The following is a 22,800-nucleotide window of genomic DNA, read 5'->3' as shown; positions in this document are numbered from 1 at the left end:
TTCACTAAAAAAATTAAAAATTAAAACAAACTAAAAGACCATGTTAAACCAGTAACGGTACTTGCAGAAGACTATCAAGTCAACCATATTAAACTTTGAACAAACTTGACCCTAGAAAGCCGAGTTATTTGAACCCATCTTATGGGGGGGGGGGGGGGGGGGGGGGGGCCCGGGGGAAGGGGGGGGGGGGAGATCTCGGCCGTCAACCAATTGCGATGAAAATTGGCACGCACGTTGCCCAAGACGTAATCTACACATTTGCATAGTCAATTGGTCCAAAAAAGTTAATTTTTAATCATAAATAAATTAAGCTAATTTTGCATAAAATCATAATTATGCTCTAATTCATTCAATAAATCTCCAAAACTGCTAAATTTTGGTTTTAGATACTTTTGTAGGATTCTGATCAAATGTACAAGTTTTTTGGTATCATTTTTTTTTCTTATGTATTTCTTATGTATTTCTTTGTTTTTTTTTATTAAATATGTTGGCTGCACTATTACGATCATGAACAGCAAGAAATTAATTTTAATCAGTAAAAGCAAAAATAATCATACATTTAATGCATTTTGGCTGGAACACAATTTGTATTGGAATTCTAGGCCTACCCGGTACATGAAATCACGTTTTTGAGCAATTTTCGGTCTGACATGAAAGTATGAAATGCTGCGTAACTTCGGAACCGGGTACCCGGATATCAGTGCGCGAGGCTTGAAAGTAAAAAGTCATGAAACATCATGTCAGCTGCTTTGCGTGTTGCGAACATATTGCGCGAATATGTCCTCATATTGTTCCAATTACATAAGAATAAACATGTGCCTGATATGTTTATGTTCCGTGTATGGGGTGTATTATTTCCGATGAAATTAAGAGTAAAGATCCGATGGGGATCGTCAAAAAAGAGGCCACCACTTGCCATGCCCGCCGCGCGGAGCTATGGGCGAGACAGCCGAGCGCGATTTGCGTGTGTACAGCGGGTGTGTCGTTACTGCATTTGTTTTCCATGTGTTTGCCGCGTAGCCATAATGCAGTCTCTGGTCGGAGATCGATATAATTTCACTGTTTAATTGCAAAATTTCCAGTCTTCAAATTAATTTTATGACAAATCCTTTTGTTCATGCGAGTTTATTAGGGTATGCTTTCATATCATTGTGCAATGGAAGCGAACTATTACAAAAAATTTGGGGGTCTCCCCAGAAACTTGATTTGGGCTTTAATACATGTATGTATATATATATTCAATCTTTTAACCCTTTGCCTTCTGAATTGTTTATTTAGGCTCAATACAGGGATCACTTGGTTCCCGTAGCCAACGGATTAAAATAATTTTCAAGTGTAATTGCAAGTTCTACATATAGAAAGGGCACTTGACATGCCCCAACATATAACAAAGCATGAATAAATTGAATAAGTTAAAAGGCAAAATGTGTATCTTAATCCTAAAAAGACTACCAGACTATTTTGAAGGTATTGATAGCCTCAATCAATAGTGTGCTTTCGTTTTGGACGACGGAGCCTTCTGCGACGGTAAATAAAATATTGACCCATCTGCGCATGCTCAAATCTGCATGTTCGTCCGTCGTCCAAAATCTATGACGGTATTCGGGGTATTTTACCGTCGTGCCGACGACGACAACGTATAGCAAGGTCTAACAGTATGAGGCCGTGCATGGTACCTTGCTTTTAATAGAAAATCAAGGAATAACATAAGGAAAAGAGAGAAAAACAATGAATAACATAAGGAATTAGAGAGAAAAACTATGAATAACATAAGGAATTAGAGAGAAAAACAATGAATAACATAAGGAATTAGAGAGTAAAACAATGAATAACATAAGAAAAAGAGGGAAAACCAATGAATAACATAAGAAAAGAGAAAAACAATGAATAACATAAGGAAAAAAGGGAAAACCAATGAATAACATAAGGAATAGAGGGAAAAACAATGAATAACATAAGGAAAGTGAAAGAAAACAATGAATAACATAAGGAAAGAGAGAAAAACAATGAATAACACAAGGAAAAGAGGGAAACACAATGAATAACATAAGGAAAGGGAGAAAAACAATGAATTACATAAGGAAAAGAGAGAAAAACAATGGATAACATAAGGAATAGAGAAAAAAACAATGAATAACATAAGGAAAAGAAGGAAAACAATGAATAACCACTTGACTGCGACTCACTAATTTCCCATTTTACCCCGCGCACAGTGGGCCAGAATGAGACCAAAGTGCGCCAAAAACAATTAGTGAATATGTGTAACGATTCCAACAATCTGGAGAACCTAATCTGTACACTTCCAACTAGAGCAACGGGTATTGTTGGACTGGACTGCGGGCATGCTCCGCGTGCACTCATGTGTCCCATCCCATCTATTGTGTCTATTGTACTTATTGTTCGCTGCTTTGACGAATGGCTCAGAATGCTCAAAAACTGTGAAAACATTGCTTAGGAAAATGGCGTATAACTCAAAAGTATGCGGATATATGCAGCTAAATTTTACATGACAGAAAGCCAAGACTCTGATCATGAGGCCAATATATCAGTTTACGTGGGACTAGGTGGGAATCAAAACTTATTCATTGCACTGTTCAAGAAAATGTAATTTCATAGTATGTTCTTGGGGTTTATATCTAATTAGTTATGCAAATTTATGCATTTCAAGCCATTGAAACAGGACATATTTCAGAATGTGTTGTTACTAGAAGCCTAATTTGGTCCAAATCTGACATAAATTTCAACTTCAAGATAATTTTTAGTATACTCAGTCCGTTTCAGAAAGAAATATTGGAAATAGATATTGTCCAATATTTTATCTTTCATATGCATGCAAGAAAAGTAGAAAAAATTTCACTCGCCAAACTGACTTTTGGCGCAGTTTGGGGTCTCCCTGGCCCACTGTGCCGCGGTGCTCCAATGCAATTTCCCATATAGGCAACACACACACTTTCACCAAAATGCATTTAGTGGGACGGCTTGTAATTATTGGAATCAAATCTATCATTTTCAATTCAAAATCACTCCCCTAAATTCATTATCACATCGCCACACTCGTCCGATGCTGCACTAAAATCATCCTTACTGCAATCATCAAAAGTCTCATCCATTATCACTGTTTTTTCAGAGAAATTGCATCTATCGACAACCATCGAAAACCACCGTGAACGCCATTTTGTACAAAAAGTATGTTGGCTGAAGTTTTCACCCAAAAGATTTGCTTTTTTCAGAAGCTAGAGTGCCATAAATTTTATAGCATTAGCGCCATCTGTTGGCCACATTATAGAGGCTGAATTTGATGTGCTATAAGCCTAGGGGTACAAGGCATTGCGGAGTGCCGTTGCCTACAACAAGACAATGCATGAACACGTCATATGACGTGCTCAGCACAGAACGGCAAAACGGAGAGCACATCATATGACGTGCTCCGCAGCCAAGTGGTTAAGGAAAGGGAGAAAAACAATGAATAACATAAGGAATAGAGAGAAAAACAATGAATAACGAGGGAATAGGGTCAATTCGTCGCCGTCCTGAAAAACGAAACAAGTTTTAGGGAGGATGGACACGTTGCACGCCCGACGGTAAAGTCACTTTTTTTATCCATCGTAGAATGCTCCGTCGTCCAAAACGAAAGCACACTAATATCTCGACCATGACAAAGCCAATCAACATTTTGCCCTGATTTTAAGAACTGTGGAAAGGCAAATTCATCGTTATTTTTTTTAATGTTAATGGGCAATTCAAGCATGACGGATGGGACATCCAACCCTCACTTTTGTGTATCTTGGCCTCATATTTTGAATTTTATGTCGCAGTATTGCTTTCATTACGATAAAAAAAATCAGAAAATGTGGTTAACATTTCTGCAATAAAATTCTTCATTTTTATTTTACGTACCAATTTTTGATGCCTCAAGTTGACGGGCTCGCTCATCCAACATCCTTGCAAAAGATTCCACTTCTGAGTCAGAAACCAATGACTCTTCATCATCGCTGTTGGTCTGCTCAACTGCAGTATGTGCTTTGCTCTGTGTTGACATATAGATATTTTTTTTCAGCTCAGGAAGCATCTGCAAGCCTGGTAGCTCTGCATCATCTACATGTACATGCACGTTGTTAGTCTGTCCATCTGCAGCCAGTGAATTGCTCTGTTTAGATGCTTTTTTGAGACCGAGAGCTAGCATCTGTCCCCCTCGAGAACTATACATTTTAGATACTTAAGATAAAAGGAAGGATAAAATTAGTAGGTAATAAATAGAAAACTACATGTACTGTAGTGATGCCAATACTCTGCCTAGCGTGTGAACTCGGCCAGGTAACCCAAATTGGTTCAGTGACGGCGCGTTGTGCTACCCACGCGTAGCGCATGACAGCCAGGGCATAGCGCACAGCGTTAGCACAACAAATACGCTAACAATGTGTGAGTGAGCAGCACAGCGCGCTGTCACTGAACCAAGGCAGGTGAGCTGGCCAAGTTCACCCGCCAGGCTGAGTATTGGCATTACTACGGTATTTTCATTTTAATAGAGGGAGTGATGTGATAATAAACAAGACAAATTTGACTGCATCTCCTATGCCTCTACCCTAAACTACCCTAAATGCAGTATAGGAAAATGGATGGAATTATTACAATGATGAGACATACATGTACTATCACCAAGTTTGAACCCCATATCTCTATTGGTTCTTGAGATATTACAATGGTAAGGCTAAAACCTGTAATTTCAAAAATTGACCTCTGTGACCTTTGACCGTTGACCACAAAATCTAATCAAATCATCTTCTTATGGTGATACACGCTATCACCAAGTTTGAGCCTCATAACTCCAGTGGTTTTCGAGGTATCGCGATAAGGCTAATATCAAGGATTTCAGAAATTGACCTCTGTGACCTTTGAACTGAAACCTAGTTACTCCAAAATCTAATCAGATCATCTTTATGTGGTGGTATATATTATTACCAAGCCAAGTTTGAAGTTCATATCTCAAGTAGATCTTGAGATATATCGCGATAACGAGGCGAACACCTGGAATTCCATAAGTCGACCTCTGCGACCTTTCACCTTTGACCTTGTTACTCCAAAATCTAATCAGATCCTCTTCCTATGGTGGTACATACTATCATCAAGTTTGAAGTTCATACCTCAAGTGTTTTTTGAGATATCGTGATAACGAGAAAGCAGGACGGAAGGACGGACGGACGGACAACCCGAAAACATGATGCCTCCAGCACCACCTTCGGTGGCGGAGGCATAAAAATAGAAAGGGGTGGCAGCTCAACAAGGAAATCTTTACAGTAAAGTGGGGAACGGACAGAGAACTGGCGCATGTGTTGCATCACTTGCATGTATTTTTTTTTGTTTTGTTTTTAATAGAATACTTTAACTCATGCTTTTTATCCAAAATCAAGAGAAAACGATGATACTTACATTTGTATCATGACATTGCCAGTGGTATATTAATAAAAATTGGTACATGACTTTAAATTATAGGTGTCAAAATCTATGTTTTGGCTGTTGTTGTTTTTTGTCTAATTCTTGGATGATAAAAACAGGGCTGTTTCATGGATTTTCGGGGTCAAACACTGCAGCTTACCAAATGTATATACATAAATTAAAAATTGAGCAAGTGTCACAGGAAACTAGGTCTGAATATATTAAATTTAAAACTAGGCTAGTACTAGGTGGGATATTCCAGCTTTAACACTGGAGTAAGTAAAGTAGACTGCCTGAGATTTGATCGCTAGTTAGCCAATTATATTTCCTGGGTAAATCCTGGCCCCGAAATTCCATAAATCATGTCTAAAGTTTGAATATATGCGTGCAAAATGAGTTAGTGCGGCGACATAGGTACCTGTAAGTCAAGTTTTGCCGTATCAAAATGACATGCCTGTCTTAAATGGTGAAAAAACATTGTTTTTGTAAATATTTTTGTGAGATTTTTTGCATTAATGTTTATAAGAATATGAAAAAAGGCATGACAGTGATATTTTTGGACATAAATATTTACCTTATATTGAAATTTAGGTAGACATTTAAGGTGCGCAGACGTCACATAGGGCCCCCTGTAATACAGACAGCTGGTATCCAGACAAAATTGGCAATTTCAAGAACTTTGCAAGCAATATTATATTTCATAATTTGTTTGACTTTGACTTTGACAATTATTGCAAAGCACGGATATTCACAATTATCTGTGCTAGTATTTCTAACTTAGATCTAGCCATAGCCATAGACCCTACACAGTGACTTTTTGTGACTTTTGTAGTGACTAACGCGACGGTGTCCATTTTCCTTTGACAAAATCAAACGGTACATTAAGCTACGCACCAGTTTTAATACAGTAAATGAATGTAATTTTTTTTTGTCTGTTTCAATGTTGTGAATTCATGATGATTTCATGAAATGATGAAAATACAGTACACAAATGATTTTCCCCCAAAGTTTTTGTGATATCTTCGATAGACTTGTTGTTTTCTAATCTATCCCAAACATTGAGCGCATAGAACGCGTATTAAGGAGTGCGTAGCTTAATGTACCACGTAGCTTAAGGTACCATCACCATATGGTGGGGGTACCAAAAGCTACGCGGGTCCTAAAGCTACGCACACCATATAATACGCGCTACTGTATGCAGTGCGTAGCTTAAAGACCCGCGTAGCTTTTGGTCCCCCCATCATACATAGGATTAGGAGATTTCTTTCTATGGGAGACTGCATGTGTCAATCTCCTCAGCAAAATCACTGGCTGGAATGCCAAAACAATCTTATTTTTAATTAAATGCCAAAGAAGTTACAAGAGATTCAATCTGAAAAGATTGTGATGGAAAAGGATATTGAATCGTACTTTATTATTAGGTAGTCTAGGTTTTATCCCCAATTTTGCTGGTAGTCTGGACACTCTATCCTCATCAGGCACCCAATTCAGCGGCAGAAAGCAATAAAAGCATTGGTAAGTTTGAAATATTATATTAATATGAGTACTTTTTAGGACTTGAATACGTACATTATGTTACCAAGTTATAACCTATGCAGTAAATGCAAATATACAGGGTTTTTTTTAGTAAAATAGTAGCCAAAAGATTACCACGCTGCGAACCTTTTTAGTCGCAGGTGTGGTATATATGGTATAAAAGTTTTAAAATATCATTGTGGCAAAATGCGTTTTTTTTTCATATTCATATTATTATATTCATATTCAAATTTATTGTCCAATGATTGGAAATTTGTTTCATTTGCATGTCGGTACAAAGTTACACATTATAAACATCAATAAGATACATATGGGTACAGAGTAGAACATTTAACTTGGACATAGGTAACAACAAATGCGATAGTTCAACATGCAGACTAAAATTCGATTCATAAATTAAGTAGTTAAATTCAGTTCAAGTTCGGATTAAATTCATTCGCAATTCAGATTAAATACAATTAAAAATTTAAACCAATTCAATTCGTAATTCAGATCAAATCCATTTCAAATCCCGATCACATTCAGTTCGTAATTCAAATTAAAATATAATTAACAAAATCAAATCATATTCAGTTTATAATTCAAACTAAGTAATAAAATTAAATTCATAATTCGGGTTAAGTTAAGTTCACAATTCAAATTCAATACAGTTCATGATTCAGACAGATTCAATTCATATTTCAGGAAATAATTCAATTCAAATCCCGATCGCGTACAATTCATAATTCAGATTAAATTAAATTGACAATTCAGGTTAAATAAATTCATAATTCAGATTACTACAATCTATAATTATAATTCACATCAATTCAATTCGTAGTTCAGATTAATATAAAATTAACAATTCAAATCAAATTCAATATATAATTCAAACTAAGTAATTAAATTATATTCATATTTCGGGTTAAATTAAATTCACAATTCAAATGCAATACAATTTATTCTTCAAACCAGTTCAGTTCATATTTCATAATATAATTCAACTCAAGTTCCGATCACCTAGAATTCATAATTCAAATTAAATTAGTTTACAATTCAGATTAAATGCAAGTTATAATTCAAAAATAGGTGATTACATTCAGTCATAATTCAGATTAAGTTAGGTTCACAGTTCAAATTAAATTCACAATTCAGATTAAATTCAGTTTATTATTCAGACTTAGATTAAACCCTCCTCGTTCATCAGCCTGATTGAGCTTGGCACAAATGAATTTAGAAACCTGCTCGTTCTGGACCTTAGAGATCTTAACCTGTTTCCTGACCTCAGGGCTACATAATTGTTATTTAAGGGGTGACGGCTGTTATGGTAGATTGATTTCGCCTTGTCGAGTACTCTATTTCTACATATATCTTCGAAGTCTAGATTCTTCCCTACAATTTTTTCCGCTTGTTTAACAATTCTTTTTAGCATAGAAAAGTCTACTTTTCGACATGCTGTGTACCACACAACACAGTCGTTTACTATTATGCTCTCTATCACAGACTTGTAGAAAAGGTACATTATAGTGCGGTCTACGTGAAAGGAATTGAGTTTACGAAGGAAATATAACCGTTGCTGCCCTTTCTTGTACAGCTCCCTACAGTTGTCATCCCATTTCAGCTTGTCATTAATTACAGTGCCAAGGTATTTGTATGATTTCACTATCTCTATTTCTTTTCCGTTTATTTTCATTGGGCAGCTACTTGGATCTACGGGTCTTACTTTCCTAAAGTCAATTATCATCTCTTTTGTTTTCGTAGTATTGAAGTCCAGAAAGTTTTCATTGCACCACTCAGTAAACCAGTTTAGATAATCTTCGTATTCAGTCTCACTTCCCCCATTACTTTAGCCGTAATATTGATGAAAAGTGAAAAAAGGTCTCAGGAGGCAGGCCCCTGGACGGTCTCACGAGGGAGGCCGGAGGCAATGAGACCCATGCCTGCAGGGGCCGGAGGCGGTCCGCCTACTTTAAACTAGAAGTTGTAATGTTGCTGCCACTGTGATTCTAGTCACACCTGCAGCCCTAAGTGCAATATAAGGGGGTATTGCATTGTATATGGAGTTGTGCACTATCTGAGGACTGTACAGTACTCAGCTTGAATGAACTATTGGATAAAATCCTTTTTTTACTATTCAAATGTTATTGCCAAGTCGTGTTTTTTCAACCTTATGTTTATTTGGTACTAATTTAATAAGAATATTATTTTGGATTAGTGAAATCAAATAGACTCTACAGATAAGTAGTAATTTTGAGGCAAAGTTTTATTGACCAGAGGCAAATTTTTACTGTTGGGCGAATGGTATTGGTTGCAGGTGTGATTCAAGACCGATAAATTTGTCTCCTTCAGGGTCTTTTTAAACAAATTCTGACATTAATGGCTGACCCATTCTAGAGACAGATCGCTACGTATGCCAGCGCTATGCGGGCCTCCTGTTCGAAAAAAATCAGGCCGGAAAAGGTGCATTTTAGCTAAAAATAAATCTGCTTCCAGTTGGGTGAAAATCTAGTCATTTTCCACTCGTGTACGAGTCCCACTCGCGTCAACTAGCGAACGGGAAGCTGCCTGCAGTACCCGAAGTTTCGGCAGTGAACGTGATCGCGGGCTGGCAGTAGGCCCGCATAGCGCTGGCATACGTAGCGATCTGTCTCTAGAATGGGTCAGCCATAAATGTCAGAATTTGTTAAAGAAAGACCCTGATTCCTGAAAGAGACAAATTTATCGGTCTAGAGACTAGATCTAGAACTTGTGTGATTCTACTTCTAGTCCAATAAAGCAGAAAAGGAAGCAAATGCCTGGTAATGGTAAATAGTCCTTTGTCGTGACCTTTACCTTGCGTTGTGTAGTTGTTTGGATCATCCTCAGAGACTCAGATTCAGAAGCATGCCATTAAATTTTGCATTTGAAAAACTCAGAATGATCTTATTAATTTGAAAATTTAAGATAGCTTTGGCCTTTTGCCTTTGCCTTTTGCATGGACTGGTTTATATTTTACGTACCGGTAGATCTATTCTAGTCTAGATCTCTAGATCTATCTCTCATCTAATTACAGTACTGCCACTAAGGGGGAATGTACAGTTTAGCAGATGAGATCTAGAGTGACGTAGGAGGCGGGGCCTCCGTTACTAAGGCTCTATATAGAAGCGATTTCAGCCCGAAGGGCTGAAATCGCTAGAGAGCGTTTTGGGGCCCCAAAAAGTCGAAAATCGGGTTCCCCGTCAAAAAGTAGTTTAGTAACCTACTTGTAGGTTGTTTTTAAAAATTAGAGCAAAAAACCGTCGATCTGCCAAAATAATCGGCAAAAACTAAAGTAAACAAAAATACGGAACTATTTTCATGACGTCAGCTTGGAAGAAGAATCTAGCTGGAAATTATTGAAGTATTGAAAAACATGCACTGCCACTGCGCATGTCAAGCATGAACTAGCTAGCTCTTGCGCGTAGTTAAGTGTGTGAACTGTGCAATGCATTATCACGTACGCAGCGCTGAGCGCTTATGCACACAATATATAATACACAAGACGTAGACTAGACAAACGCGAATTTTTAACAGCTGTAGACTCTAGCCTAGGTTTTCTTAGCCATCTAGATCATCAAATCGGATTTGGATTATCAAAAAAAGGTAAGCAGTATCTTGAATATAGGTCTTAGCCTTAGCTAGACTAGTTTTATAGTGATTTAATCCTAAAATCAGGGGGTAAACCCCCCAGACCCCCCTCGGCATTGATGCAATTTTTTTACAAATCGCCGACGACGCTGTTATGGCTGCTAACTAGATCATGTTAAGCCCCATATTATACAGTCCAGTACCTCGGCCAGACTAGCTACATGCGCATTAATATCTACCTTAGCAACGTTACGTCACATCCTTTTTGATCGCCGAGTGGCTATCCGCTAAACTGTGCTAGTACAATTAATTAATAACATATTAATTTTGTCCCATTAGTCTAGAAGATCTAGTCTAGCCTACATAGATTCTACATAATTTTTTACCGTCTGCCATCTGGCTCACATCTACGAGGTAAATGGTTCATATGAACCATTTACAAACCGTTAGTGTATTTTTATAGATATAGACCTAGATCTATGTCATAGCGCCACCTAGATCTATAGATGCACATACATGCCAACATTTGAAAATCATAAATCTGTACAAATTATGCTATTTTCCAAAAAAAGAGGAACAATCCTAACTCTCCTATTCAATGCTACCTAGATCTACAGACAAATTTGTGTACAGGAAGAGGAACACCTGCATTAAAATGATAATTATCTTCTCCCAAAAAGAGGAATGTTCCTCTTTAATCTGAACAGTTAGCATGTATGGATGCATCGAATATAGAGTTGTGTTTTACAAAAGTTCATTTATGAACTTTAGCTTGAGTAAACTTTGTGATTAAATGTTTTGTTAATAGACTAGATCTAGAGTCTAGGCCTAGACTCTAGATCTAGGCCTATTCAAATGAGATTGCTAAGTGAGTAAGTCATCTATCTAGACTAGATCTAACTAGGTCTAGGAATATTTAGAACTGTTTCAACATGAATATTATTTTGAATTAGCCTAGAATCTAGTGAGAACAAAAAGAGATGGATCATAATTTTCAAGAAAATTTCCAATGATCAGAAGGCAACTAGACTCTAGATCTAGTTACCATTGGCCGAATGGTAATGGTCCCTTGTGTGATCTGGCTTTCAATTTTTCCTGTGCAAGATATCTTGTTACAACATAAAATTAAGTGTATGGGACTAAGCTAAGCTATGCGTCTATTCGTAGCCGCACGGAAAGTCCGAAACTACTCAAAATTCGAATCTTTATTTGAATCATATGCATGATTTACACATGAAAACTACTTACCCAGGGCAGAATGAAACACCGGATTTCAAAATTCCGCTAAACTTTCCACTAAATATGCTTCATTTTACTAAGCACGAAGGTTTTATCTGGTCAAAACAAATATTATCGCTATTTTTCGTCAGCGCTGTTTATTGAATTTCGTACGGTACGATAGCTTAGGCCTATCGATATCCAGACGCGCGCGCATGTTCGATCGTCCGAAAACGCACGAATAATCATAATTTCCTGGAGCTCTAAACTGGTCAATTTACAGGGGTAAAATTTTCGAAAAACTGAAAAAATCCACCGAATGAGATAAAAATCTCCAGATAGGAAAAACAAGAGTCCCAAAATATGTTAGTAAAGAGATAATAAAGATATAATCCCAAGTTCAGGTAGATTCGCTAGATTTGTCTCTTCCCCTTAGAGCTGACTTTTAGACGACGCAAGATATAACGATGCCAATTCTCCCAAGGGTTTAACACCCCTGTCATGGAGAGATTATGATTCAATCTAAATGTCGATTTCAGTAGGTGATAAAGTCCCGTTTATAGCCTTGATTGAGTCTCTAAACAGCTGGGATCGTACCAAAACTGCTATGCAAAACGTTGCAGGCAAGGTAATTATTCCCCCTAACTAGACATTCCCCGTAAGCCACAGTTTCGAAGCATAGAAATTGCCCGCAAGTCGCAGTTAAGGTTATAATAATAATAATAATAATAATAATAATAATAATAATAATAATAATAATAATGATAAATCATACTACTACAACTAAAAATATTGATATGAGTCATAATAATAATAATAATGATAATAATACTTATAATGATAATGATAATGATAATGATAAATACTACTATTACTACTACTACTACTACTACTACTACTACTACTACTACTACAACTACTACTTCTACTACTACAACTACTACTTCTACTACTCGTACTACTACTACTAATAATAATGATAAGAGTAATAATAATAATTAAAAAAAATAATGATAATAACTATAATGATAATGATAAATACGACTACTACTACTACTACTACTACTACTACTACTACTAGTAATAATAATAAAAATGACAATAATATTAATATTAATATTAGTAAAAATTTTGTTTACCCAAGGAAGGTTCATCTTCCTGTTCGTCCTGATGGCCCTGCAATTGTTATTGTAAGGTACACATTCACACTTTGGTAGATAATGGCAAATCTTGCAAAAGAAATTGGTATCGGGATGGGATTCAAACCCACATCCCTTTGATTGAGAGTCAATTTAATAAACAAATAATCATCTCCACAATTCTTTGTTGATTTGCCCGCTAACCTTCCTTGGTTTTTCTTTTATGCCAATCTGTTCGTTCGCTTTAAAGTTATTACTCTCAGTGAAACTCTTGCAAATGTTAACCCCCAATCATTATCCACTTGTTTTATTGCAGATAATGACGATGGTGTTTGCTTGCTGTGTCATCAAAGGAATTGACAAAAGTGACGGTTATGACAATATACCTCATTGATTCCATTCTTCTTTTTACTTATTTCAATAGAGTCCCACTCCTTTAATTTCGTGTTCTCAAAACACAAGTATGAACTCTATTAAATACGATTGTAAAGAATTTCAAAAAAATCATGATATCCTTGTCCATCAGCTTCTGATATGTGCGCACATTAAAATGACGTACATGCATTACGCAATCTGAAAGTGTTTTGAAATTACCCTTCAGTTGATTGATTTCCCGAAAGTCTATGCGATCACGCTTCTGAAGCTCCATAGCCTGTTTTAAAAAGAGCGGTTTGTTTTCGGTTCCATCCAAAGAGAAAGTTTTTGGCTAAAGCCTCATATTTTGTGCTAAATCGTGTCGTATTAGTATTAAACATCGCAAATGTTAGTCAATTCACATGACGCCAGCCGACGCTAAAACGATTCATACATATTAATAATCAAGAATATCATTATACCGGGATTTCAGAAAGAAATGGCAGAAAAATCAACCAAAACTAGAATCGTAGACGGAGTACTGTGGGCCTGCTTATAATTAAGGATCATAAACATGATAAAATCAACATGATAATTATATTTTTAAAGTGCTGAGAAACATGACCGATATATAAAGCGCTATATAAACCCAGAATATAATTGATATTTACATTAATGTTGTTTGAAGCATGCTAGTGGCGACATGAAGGGATGGATGCAATTTGTTTTAAAGCATGGATTGACTAATACTTATAACTTGTTGATATTGACTTATACTATATTATCATAATGACTGCGATTTCTAATGTACATAACACTTTGTAATAATTGTGAAGATTATGAATTTTAATTACATGTACAGTATAATGTTGAAGATTTGTTTTTAAATTGCTCTATCATATTTTATGCTAAAATTATTTTATAGCGAAATTAAATGTGTATATTTCTAAAATTATTCAACGTGTTTTAAAAGAAATTGCTGTAATAATCAACTTAACCAAGACTATCTCATTAAGATTATGAATGCAATAATAGAAGGATGAACAGTGTATATAACATCAGATTACAGGAATAAAACAAGAATGAGAGAGAGAGAGAGAGAGAGAGAGAGAGAGAGAGAGAGGGGAGAGGGGGGGGGGGGTAAGGAGACAGGAGAAATTTTCACGACGGAAGGGACAGAAAGTGAAAGGGAAAAGACAATAATAAAACAACAAAAAACACGAGAATTCAAGTAAATGTAGAGAAGCAAAATAATGAATTTTGAGTCAATCTGATATTGAATCTGAACTTTAAATGTATATATTGATAGTGTAATGTATGTGTAATAGTAAGAAGATAAGGCTAGAGAGAGAGAGAAAGAATGGGCGGAATAATAAATTACGGGATTCAATTTGGTTCACATGGAAGCCTTCATTTTTATGTTGTATGTAGTTATAAATTGGTATAACTGATTAACCTCATGAAAATTTAAAAATGTTATAAAGGTATTTTAAAGGGATAGTTGAGTTCTGTTTTCAGACCGCAAATGCCTTCAAAGTGCATGGCTATTGCTCTTATTCTTATCTATGACATTTCTAGTGCCATTTTAGAACCTAAAATTGCTATGAAGGTAATTTTAGACCCCAAAATGTGTGAAAATTAGCTAATACGAGCATACCAATTCAGCTCCACTTTAAAAAAACACGGTGACCATTAATTAACTATTTAATAAAAAATAACAATATATGGGCCGGCTGGTTGTGCGTAATATAAGCAACACGAACATGCCAAGAAAAAGGCCAACATCGGCTTTGGCTGAAATACAACGTAAAAGGTGTTATTTCGTTTGTCAACGTTTTTCCAAAATTTTCAAAATATCTAATATTTGTTGTGGTACACAAGTATTAAAAATCGTTATATTTCAGCCGTTTTTTAACCGATTTTGATCAAACAAAGATGATTTTGTCATTTAAATTTTATGTTCTTTCAAATTTGAAACTCAGTTTTCATTATCTCACACATTTTTTGTAGCGCCCTCTGCAAAAGAAAGCAACTATACCTTTAAACAAACAAGATAAAAAAGCAGTCTGACTTTGAGCCAATAGGAAAGCCACATACTAAATAAAGTTTGGTTTAATACGACCCTTGTGCTGAATTATTTTGTTTTCAAGCTAACCGACGATTATTATAAATTGGAATCTCTCACATCTACGAGGATATTGCATAGCATACTCTGCCATGTATGTAATGTCCAAATAATGCAATAGTAGACCAGTAGCGTTAAAATATGAGATGGGGGATGGGGGGGGGGGTGCTCAAGCTCCCCCTCTCAGTTAAATTAAGCCCCCACCCCTTTCCCTACACAAAAATGATTATAAAAATTTAAGTGAGGCAAATATACAAAATGACAATAGAATCCCAAAGCCCCCCCCCCCCCCAACAATAAGATGTTACCAAATGTATAAACAGTCTGATAAGGAATGCATTCTAAACAATTATACACGAACAAAGGTAATTCTACAAAAATAATCATCGATTGGCTATTAGGGATTCTCCTTATTGGTCTCAATTTTAAACCTTCCTATCACCTAATGAATAATTATCTTTCAATAATTATGGTCTTTTTTTATAATATGGAGAGCCCTCTCTTGTTGAGTTTCATTATGAAATACAGTCGCAAAGACGTTCAAGGAATCAACTTCAATACCAATATCCTTTAGTACATCCCATAGAAATCATGTTCGGATTACATAATAGTCATTGCAATGCTCGTATATTCCAATAGATGATGGGCAAGGCTATTGCAATTGCCTAATATTGTGTTATTGCCAGTCCTTGGAAACGTGCTATGGCGCAAAACCTTGAGCATGAAGTTCTTTTTTCCCCTTGTAATTATGACCCAACGTTCTGTAATGGATAGTTTAATAAAGCAATCGTATGGCAAGTAAATAGCGTTTACATTTAGAAAACATAGAACGACAGGCAAAACAAAAAATAGCACAGAATTCCCCACTTTTTGTAACACTCAACTATAGATTACAAGAACCATCTTTTGTTATTTATACAATATATTATCTTTGTACTTTGTATCTGGAAATCCCAAGTTCTGCGATAGCACTAGTCAAATATTTATTAACCGTACGTGCATAATTATTCGTATGATTATATTTGATATGAGACAGTTTTCCATATCAGGCGTATGATGACACCTTTGCGTGTCACGTGATCGATTAGACCCCAGTCATACCTTGCCAAAATCTACGCGATAACGATACGCGATAACTATGACAATTAAATTTGGTATTTTTATGATTTGATATTATTCTGGCTCTGGCATCATATCCTTACAGAGTGTTCAAAAAAAAATAGATAACCGATAATAGCAACAGAGGTTGTGATGACATTCCGCCCTTCAAAAGTGGCATTTGTCGCTAATTAATGGATTTGTGGATTTACAATAACTCGAGGGGGTGGAGGGTTAGGTGTTGAAAAGAAGAAGAAGAAGAAAAATATTGGGGTAAAGGTATTTCCAATGATTTCTTGTTTTTTTGTAGTAATATAAAATTCATTTACGAATATTAACTTTTATTTTTACTCATCAAGTTGAATAACACAGCCATCCTTTATTATACGAATCGGTGTAGATTTCGTTTTTGAAGACTTGGTGTGACATGGGCTTGATACTAACGAACCCGTGTAGCTAGGTCGCATCATTGGAAGGACTTGTTCAGTTCCTGTATACGATTGCTATAAGCTCGGATCGGCGCGCTTGAAAATTTCAATTGATTGATTTGACTGATCCGATTTAATTTGTTCGTCGCGTATTCTAGATTTCAAAATCAAAATGGTTGCTGGTTGCGGGCCAAAGATCGCTAAGCTTTTCTTGTTCGTCTTAAACTTCTGTATTTGGGTGAGTAGGTTATAATGCACGTATACATGTACAAGCTTATTTGAAATACTGATTTAAATGTGTACCCACATTAAGGCATCTGTTGTATGCCATTTGTTAATTTGTGCGTAGACGCGTTTTTTTTTAGTTGTCTGGTTGTTGTTTCTTCTTGGTGTAAAAAACAATGCCACTTTGACACTTGAAATTTTCAAACGAAAATGTACACACTTTAGATTAACAATTCATATATTTTTTTTGTATTACTTCAAAATTGTGCCCTGTAGATAAATAGATTTTCCTCTTTTGACAAATCTTTCGACAAATCAAGGCCCATGAAGTCTGGTGTATCAGTACTTATTTCAGAACGCACAATACCGTTGTGTATCATAGTCGTGGTGAAATTCCAGAGCACCTTTTTGACGTACCTGTATGGTTTATACATGAGACATGGCACACGGCAGGTGCAAAACACAATGAAACAATGTTGGCCTGTTCTGAATATGCCATTTTCGTAATGTAACCAAATTCAATACATAAGTCTTTGTGAAGTGCCTCAATACATACTATTTCATTCACCTGATAATAATAATAGTATTTCAATGGTCAGAATGCAAACTGAATATATGAATTTTTGCTAGCAGAACAAGCCATACTGTTTGGCCTACCTGGCAACAACTAATGTATGCAATTCAGATTCTGTCTATTGAAATAAGATTATTCTTAATAGGTGAATGAAATAATTTGTACTTTCAAAGTGAAATATGTTTTTGTAATGATAATTACTTTTCGCTACCACTCGTCTGATCATGCATTTGTTTTGAATCGCAGCTTTGTGGTATCGTCCTGATCGGCGGAGGGGCTTATGTGACGATCAAACACAATGACTACCAGGAGCTGTTCCTTGACGACACGATTCTGACCGTCTCATGGACCGCCATTGGTATTGGTATCTTCATCTTCGTCGTCGGGTTCTCGGGATGTTGCGGCGCCCTGCAAGAGAGCAAGTGTCTTCTAACACTGGTACGGAAATATTCATGATGAGGAGGATGATGGTGATGATGATGGTGATGAGGATGATGAGGATGATGATAGTGATGATGATGATGAGGATGATGATGGTGATGATGACGATGATGATGATGATGGTGATGATGATGTTGATGATTGCTATGATGGTGATGATGATGATGATGATAATGATGGTGATGATGGTGATAATAATGATGATGGTGATGGTGATGATGATTATAGAAATGTTGGTGACAATGATGATGACGGGTGATGATGGTGATGATGATGGTGATGATGACGATGGTGATATTGATAGTGATGATGAGGTTGATAATAATGATAATGATGATGGTGATGATCATGATGGTGATGATGGTAATGATGATGACGATGATGATGATGATGATAATAATAATAATAATGATGATGACGATGGTGATGACAATAATGGTAATAATGATGATGATGATGATGATGGTGACGATCATGATAGTAATGACGGTGATTATGTTGAAGATGGTGATGATGATGAAAATGATAAAGAAAGTGATGATGATAATGATGGTGGTGATATTAATGGTGATGATGGTGATGATAATGATGGTGATGGTGGTGGTGGTGATGATGATGATGATGATGATAATAATAACCATGATGATTGTGATGATGTTGATGATAGTACTGATGATGATTTATGATGATGATGATGATGATGATGATGATGATGATGATTTGTTGTATATGATGATGTTGATAATGATGATACTGCTATGGTTTGGGTATGAATTAATAGGCCTAGTGCATTTTTGAATTTAGACAATACTTTAAAATAACGAACTAATATGCTTTACGTGATTCATATATTTATATCTCAAATAATATATAATACTGTCACTTGTAAGGTTGTTAATATTGCTGCACTTAACAAGAACCATTTAACAAAATGTTCAAACTTCTTTCTGCAGTATTTTATCTTTTTGCTACTGATCGTGCTGGCGGAAGGCTCTCTGGGAATCATGACATTTATTTTCAGTGGTGACGTAAGCATTTCACTCATTTGTTTTGATAGGCCTCCCATATCAATTAATATATGTATTTGTAAATATGAATTATTTCATCACACACTACGTTAAAATGTAAATATACAAGAACTTTCATTTTGTTATACTATTTAACCAACATCTTTTACAAGTAAACGGCAGCTATTATAAAATGTAAAAAATATATTTTGACATGTACATGTATTTGTTTGGGCACATTCATGTTCATTTTTTCTTCATAACATATTCAAGAAGCCTGACTATCGTGTATTAGGATGTATTTCTACTAAAGAGTAAAATTTAAAAAAGTGATTTGCATGCTAAATTCATAATATTAGGCCAATTAAAAGGGATCATAAACAATTGTTGCCAATATTATTCGCAGTATTTTTATGATCCATTTCTATCAATCCATATCCTGATAAAAAAAAATCGGAGTACAATTACTTATTGAACCTATAAAGTTTCACTTATACTTCAAAGGTCATTGGCTACGGTGAGAAAGATGGGAACGAATGTTTTTTTTTTTTTTTTTGGGGGGGGGGGGGTGACAATTCATCAAATTTGGAAAAAAATTGCGTGGTTTATAATATGGTCGGCAGAAATCTCCGTATGTTTCTTCTTGTCTGTTCCTTTCCTTACTGATGCGAGCGCTCTCGTTTTGTCTCTTCTTTCCCTTCTCTCCCATTCTCTCCCCTTTCTCTCCTCTCTCTTCCTTTCTCTCTAGATTGAGGACAATATGACGAAGGGCATGCAGAAAGCTATAAATGAGACCTATGGTCTTAAAGACGGTACAACCACAGCCGTAGATGACGTGCAGCAAACGGTAAGAGAATGCAACACGTAACGAATAATTTAACATTGACGCGATTCAGTGCAACGGATATAAACCCAGGGTCACGCACCTCCCCTACACTCCCCCTCCCACCAATCGGACAGGTAACAAATGGAGAAAGTAAAATAAAATATCGATGTTACGTCACTTTCATGAATTGTACATTGCGGTCACTGCTCGTCACTGCTCGTCACTGTCACTGACCGGAAAGTGGTTTGTTACTTCCCCAGATCATCACATGCTCACAAATGTATTGCATTATTTCATACAATACCTCCACATTAACTTTCTTTTCCTAGTGATGCTACAGCACGTCTGACATAGCAACTCCTATGTTGGTATTGTATCGTATAATGTCAACGAGTGGTCAGTTGTTGTGAAGCTACATACCATTGTCTCTTGTTAGCTCACTAATGATTGACAGATGATGACACAAATTGAATCAGATGAGGACCATTTTTTTAGGGTGGAACTTAGCAGGTCTCAGGAATACTTTAAAATCTATGTAACATATTAAGATGTTTTTATAACAAAATATGAGTTGTACGCATCCCTACACTTCGACAGGAATCAACTTATATTTGGATCTTACACCACCTTAAAGAGGGAAAGGGGGCAATGTTCTTCTTCTTAAAACTTCTAATTCGTACTCAGTTCTTTGTTAGTTGAATTTATGTAACAAAATAAAAGGGGGCAGAAAAAATGGAAAAATCAATGACTTTCAATTTTAAAATTTTAATTCATTCCTTAACAGTTTGAAAAAGGAATTAACAAATTGAAAGGGTAAAGGCGAAATTAAAAATTAAAGCTGCTCCTCTTAATTTCCCTTTGTCGAATTTTACTCGACTACTCTTTTCAGTTCGAGTGTTGCGGTGCTTCTAAGTACACGGACTACAAGACCTCTCAGTATCTTCCGCCGGGGTTGGCTGTACCCAATTCGTGCTGTAAACCTGGTAAAGAATGTATTGGCGGAACCAAGGGGAATCCCCTCTACCCAAATCGAGTCTGGACAGAAGTGAGGAGAAACTTAATTTGACTCGACTTTCGTTTCAATAGAAACATGATTATATCATATATATGTTTACAAACAGAATATTGATTTGTTACATTGCATCGTAAATCGATTTTTATGTTCATAAACATAATATTGATATACATCAACGAAGTTTAATAAAAATTATACAATACAATACATGATAGATTATCAGTCATTCTGGTTTCCGTTCATCCTATTTTATTAAGCTTATGATCTCAAATGACGTCTTCATGGTTTCTCTATCTCGTAGGGTTGTGTGTATGCCACGAAAGACACGATAAAGAATCACTACCTTGCAATTGGAGGTGCTGCGATCGGTCTTCTCATTTTACAGGTAAAAACATCTTCTCTGCTTTCTCTGCGACCGCTACTACTACTAATGATAATTATAATGATGATAATATCAATATTAAAATAGTAATAATGTTGTTTTCCCAAAAAAGCTTCATCAGCATCATTGCTGTTTTCCTTGAGGGCGCTGTTATTATTATTGCCCGGTACCCGTTGACATTTTGTGGAAAATGGCAAATGTGAATTGATATCTTGCCCGAGGAGATTAGTGTCGAAATGGGATTCAAACCCTCAACCCTAGGATCAATTTGATAAACCACTTTACATCTTTACACTTCTTTGTTGATTTGCCCGCTAATCTCCCTGCTTTCTTGTATGCCAATCTGTCCGTTCGCTTTGAAGTTATTACTCCCAAAGATACTCTTGCAAATGTTAACCCCAACATTCATTATCCACTTGTTTTATTGCAGATAATGACGATGGTGTTCGCTTGCTGTGTCATAAAAGGAATTGACAAGGATTATGAAAAATTTGCATAACGGATTCAATCCTTCTTTTTACTCAATAGAGTCCCACTCCTTCGATTTCGTGGTATCAAAACACAAGCATGCGCTCTTAACCCGATTGTAAAAATTAACAACAACAAAAATAATCATGATATCCTTGTCCATCACGTACTGATATGTGCGCACATTGAAACTACGTACATGCATTACACAATATAAAAAAGTTTTGGAATTCCCCTTGAATTGATTGAGTTCTCGAAAGTGTATGCGATCGTGCTGCTGAAGCTCTATAGCCTCTTTTCAATTCTATCCGAAGATACTTTTTTGTGCTTCAATTCAATGGCCTAAATGAAAATATTTTGTACTGAGTCAAGCAGGTGAACCAATACCTCACTGTTCCTCTTTTTCTAGTATTTAAAAAAAATTTACTTCAGACTGACTAGACCTAAATTTTATTACAAGCAGTAATTATCTAAATCGAAGGAGAGACAGAAAAAAGCCTCGTATTCGTATCAAACATCGCGAATGTTAGCCGATTCACACGACGCCAGTCGACGCTACGACAATTGATACGTCTTTGTAATAATCAAGAATATCATAATACTGGCATTTCAGAAATAAATGGCAAAAAACACAACACAACACAACACAAGGATCATAAACATAGTACTGTAGGTCTGCTTATAATTAAGGATCATAAAAATGATAAAAAGCAACATAATAATTATATTTTTAAAGTGGTGAGAAACATGGCCGATATATAAAGCGCTATATAAACCCAGAATAGTATTGATATTGACATTCATAATGTTTAAAGCATGCAGGTGTCGACATGAAGGGATGGATACAATTTGTTTAAAAAAATGAATTGACTAATATTGATGACTTGTTGATTTTGACTTACAAATAAAATACCATCATAATGACTGCAATATCAAATGTACATAA

At 35.9% G+C, this 22,800-nt stretch overlaps 2 protein-coding genes across 3 annotated transcripts in view; one reads left to right on the top strand and one right to left on the bottom strand.

Moving 5' to 3' along the window:
- Window positions 1-12,498, bottom strand: part of LOC105442287 (N-lysine methyltransferase KMT5A-like) — a 39,142-nt gene extending 26,644 nt beyond the window's left edge. For both annotated transcript variants that reach the window (XM_030995031.1, XM_011674221.2), the window contains exons 1-2: window positions 11,803-12,498; window positions 3,898-4,215 (exon numbers count right to left, since the gene is read on the bottom strand). In XM_030995031.1, coding sequence (XP_030850891.1) covers window positions 3,898-4,207 — 310 coding nt within the window. In that variant the 5' untranslated portion in view covers window positions 4,208-4,215; window positions 11,803-12,498. The remainder of the gene's footprint in view (window positions 1-3,897; window positions 4,216-11,802) is intronic.
- Window positions 12,499-16,968: 4,470 nt separating this feature from the next.
- On the top strand, window positions 16,969-22,800 carry LOC100891538 (CD63 antigen). The gene is made up of 7 exons (XM_030995159.1): window positions 16,969-17,154; window positions 17,962-18,153; window positions 19,110-19,184; window positions 19,912-20,010; window positions 20,879-21,034; window positions 21,306-21,389; window positions 21,817-22,800. Exons 1-7 carry the CDS (start codon window positions 17,089-17,091, stop codon window positions 21,883-21,885), a joined length of 741 nt encoding a protein of 246 aa, XP_030851019.1. The 5' UTR covers window positions 16,969-17,088; the 3' UTR covers window positions 21,886-22,800.

The sequence above is a fragment of the Strongylocentrotus purpuratus genome, unplaced genomic scaffold (assembly GCF_000002235.5).
Source record: "Strongylocentrotus purpuratus isolate Spur 01 unplaced genomic scaffold, Spur_5.0 spur5_scaffold_21, whole genome shotgun sequence".
NCBI classification, from domain to species: domain Eukaryota; kingdom Metazoa; phylum Echinodermata; class Echinoidea; order Camarodonta; family Strongylocentrotidae; genus Strongylocentrotus; species Strongylocentrotus purpuratus.
This window is presented reverse-complemented; position numbering and strand designations above follow the sequence as displayed.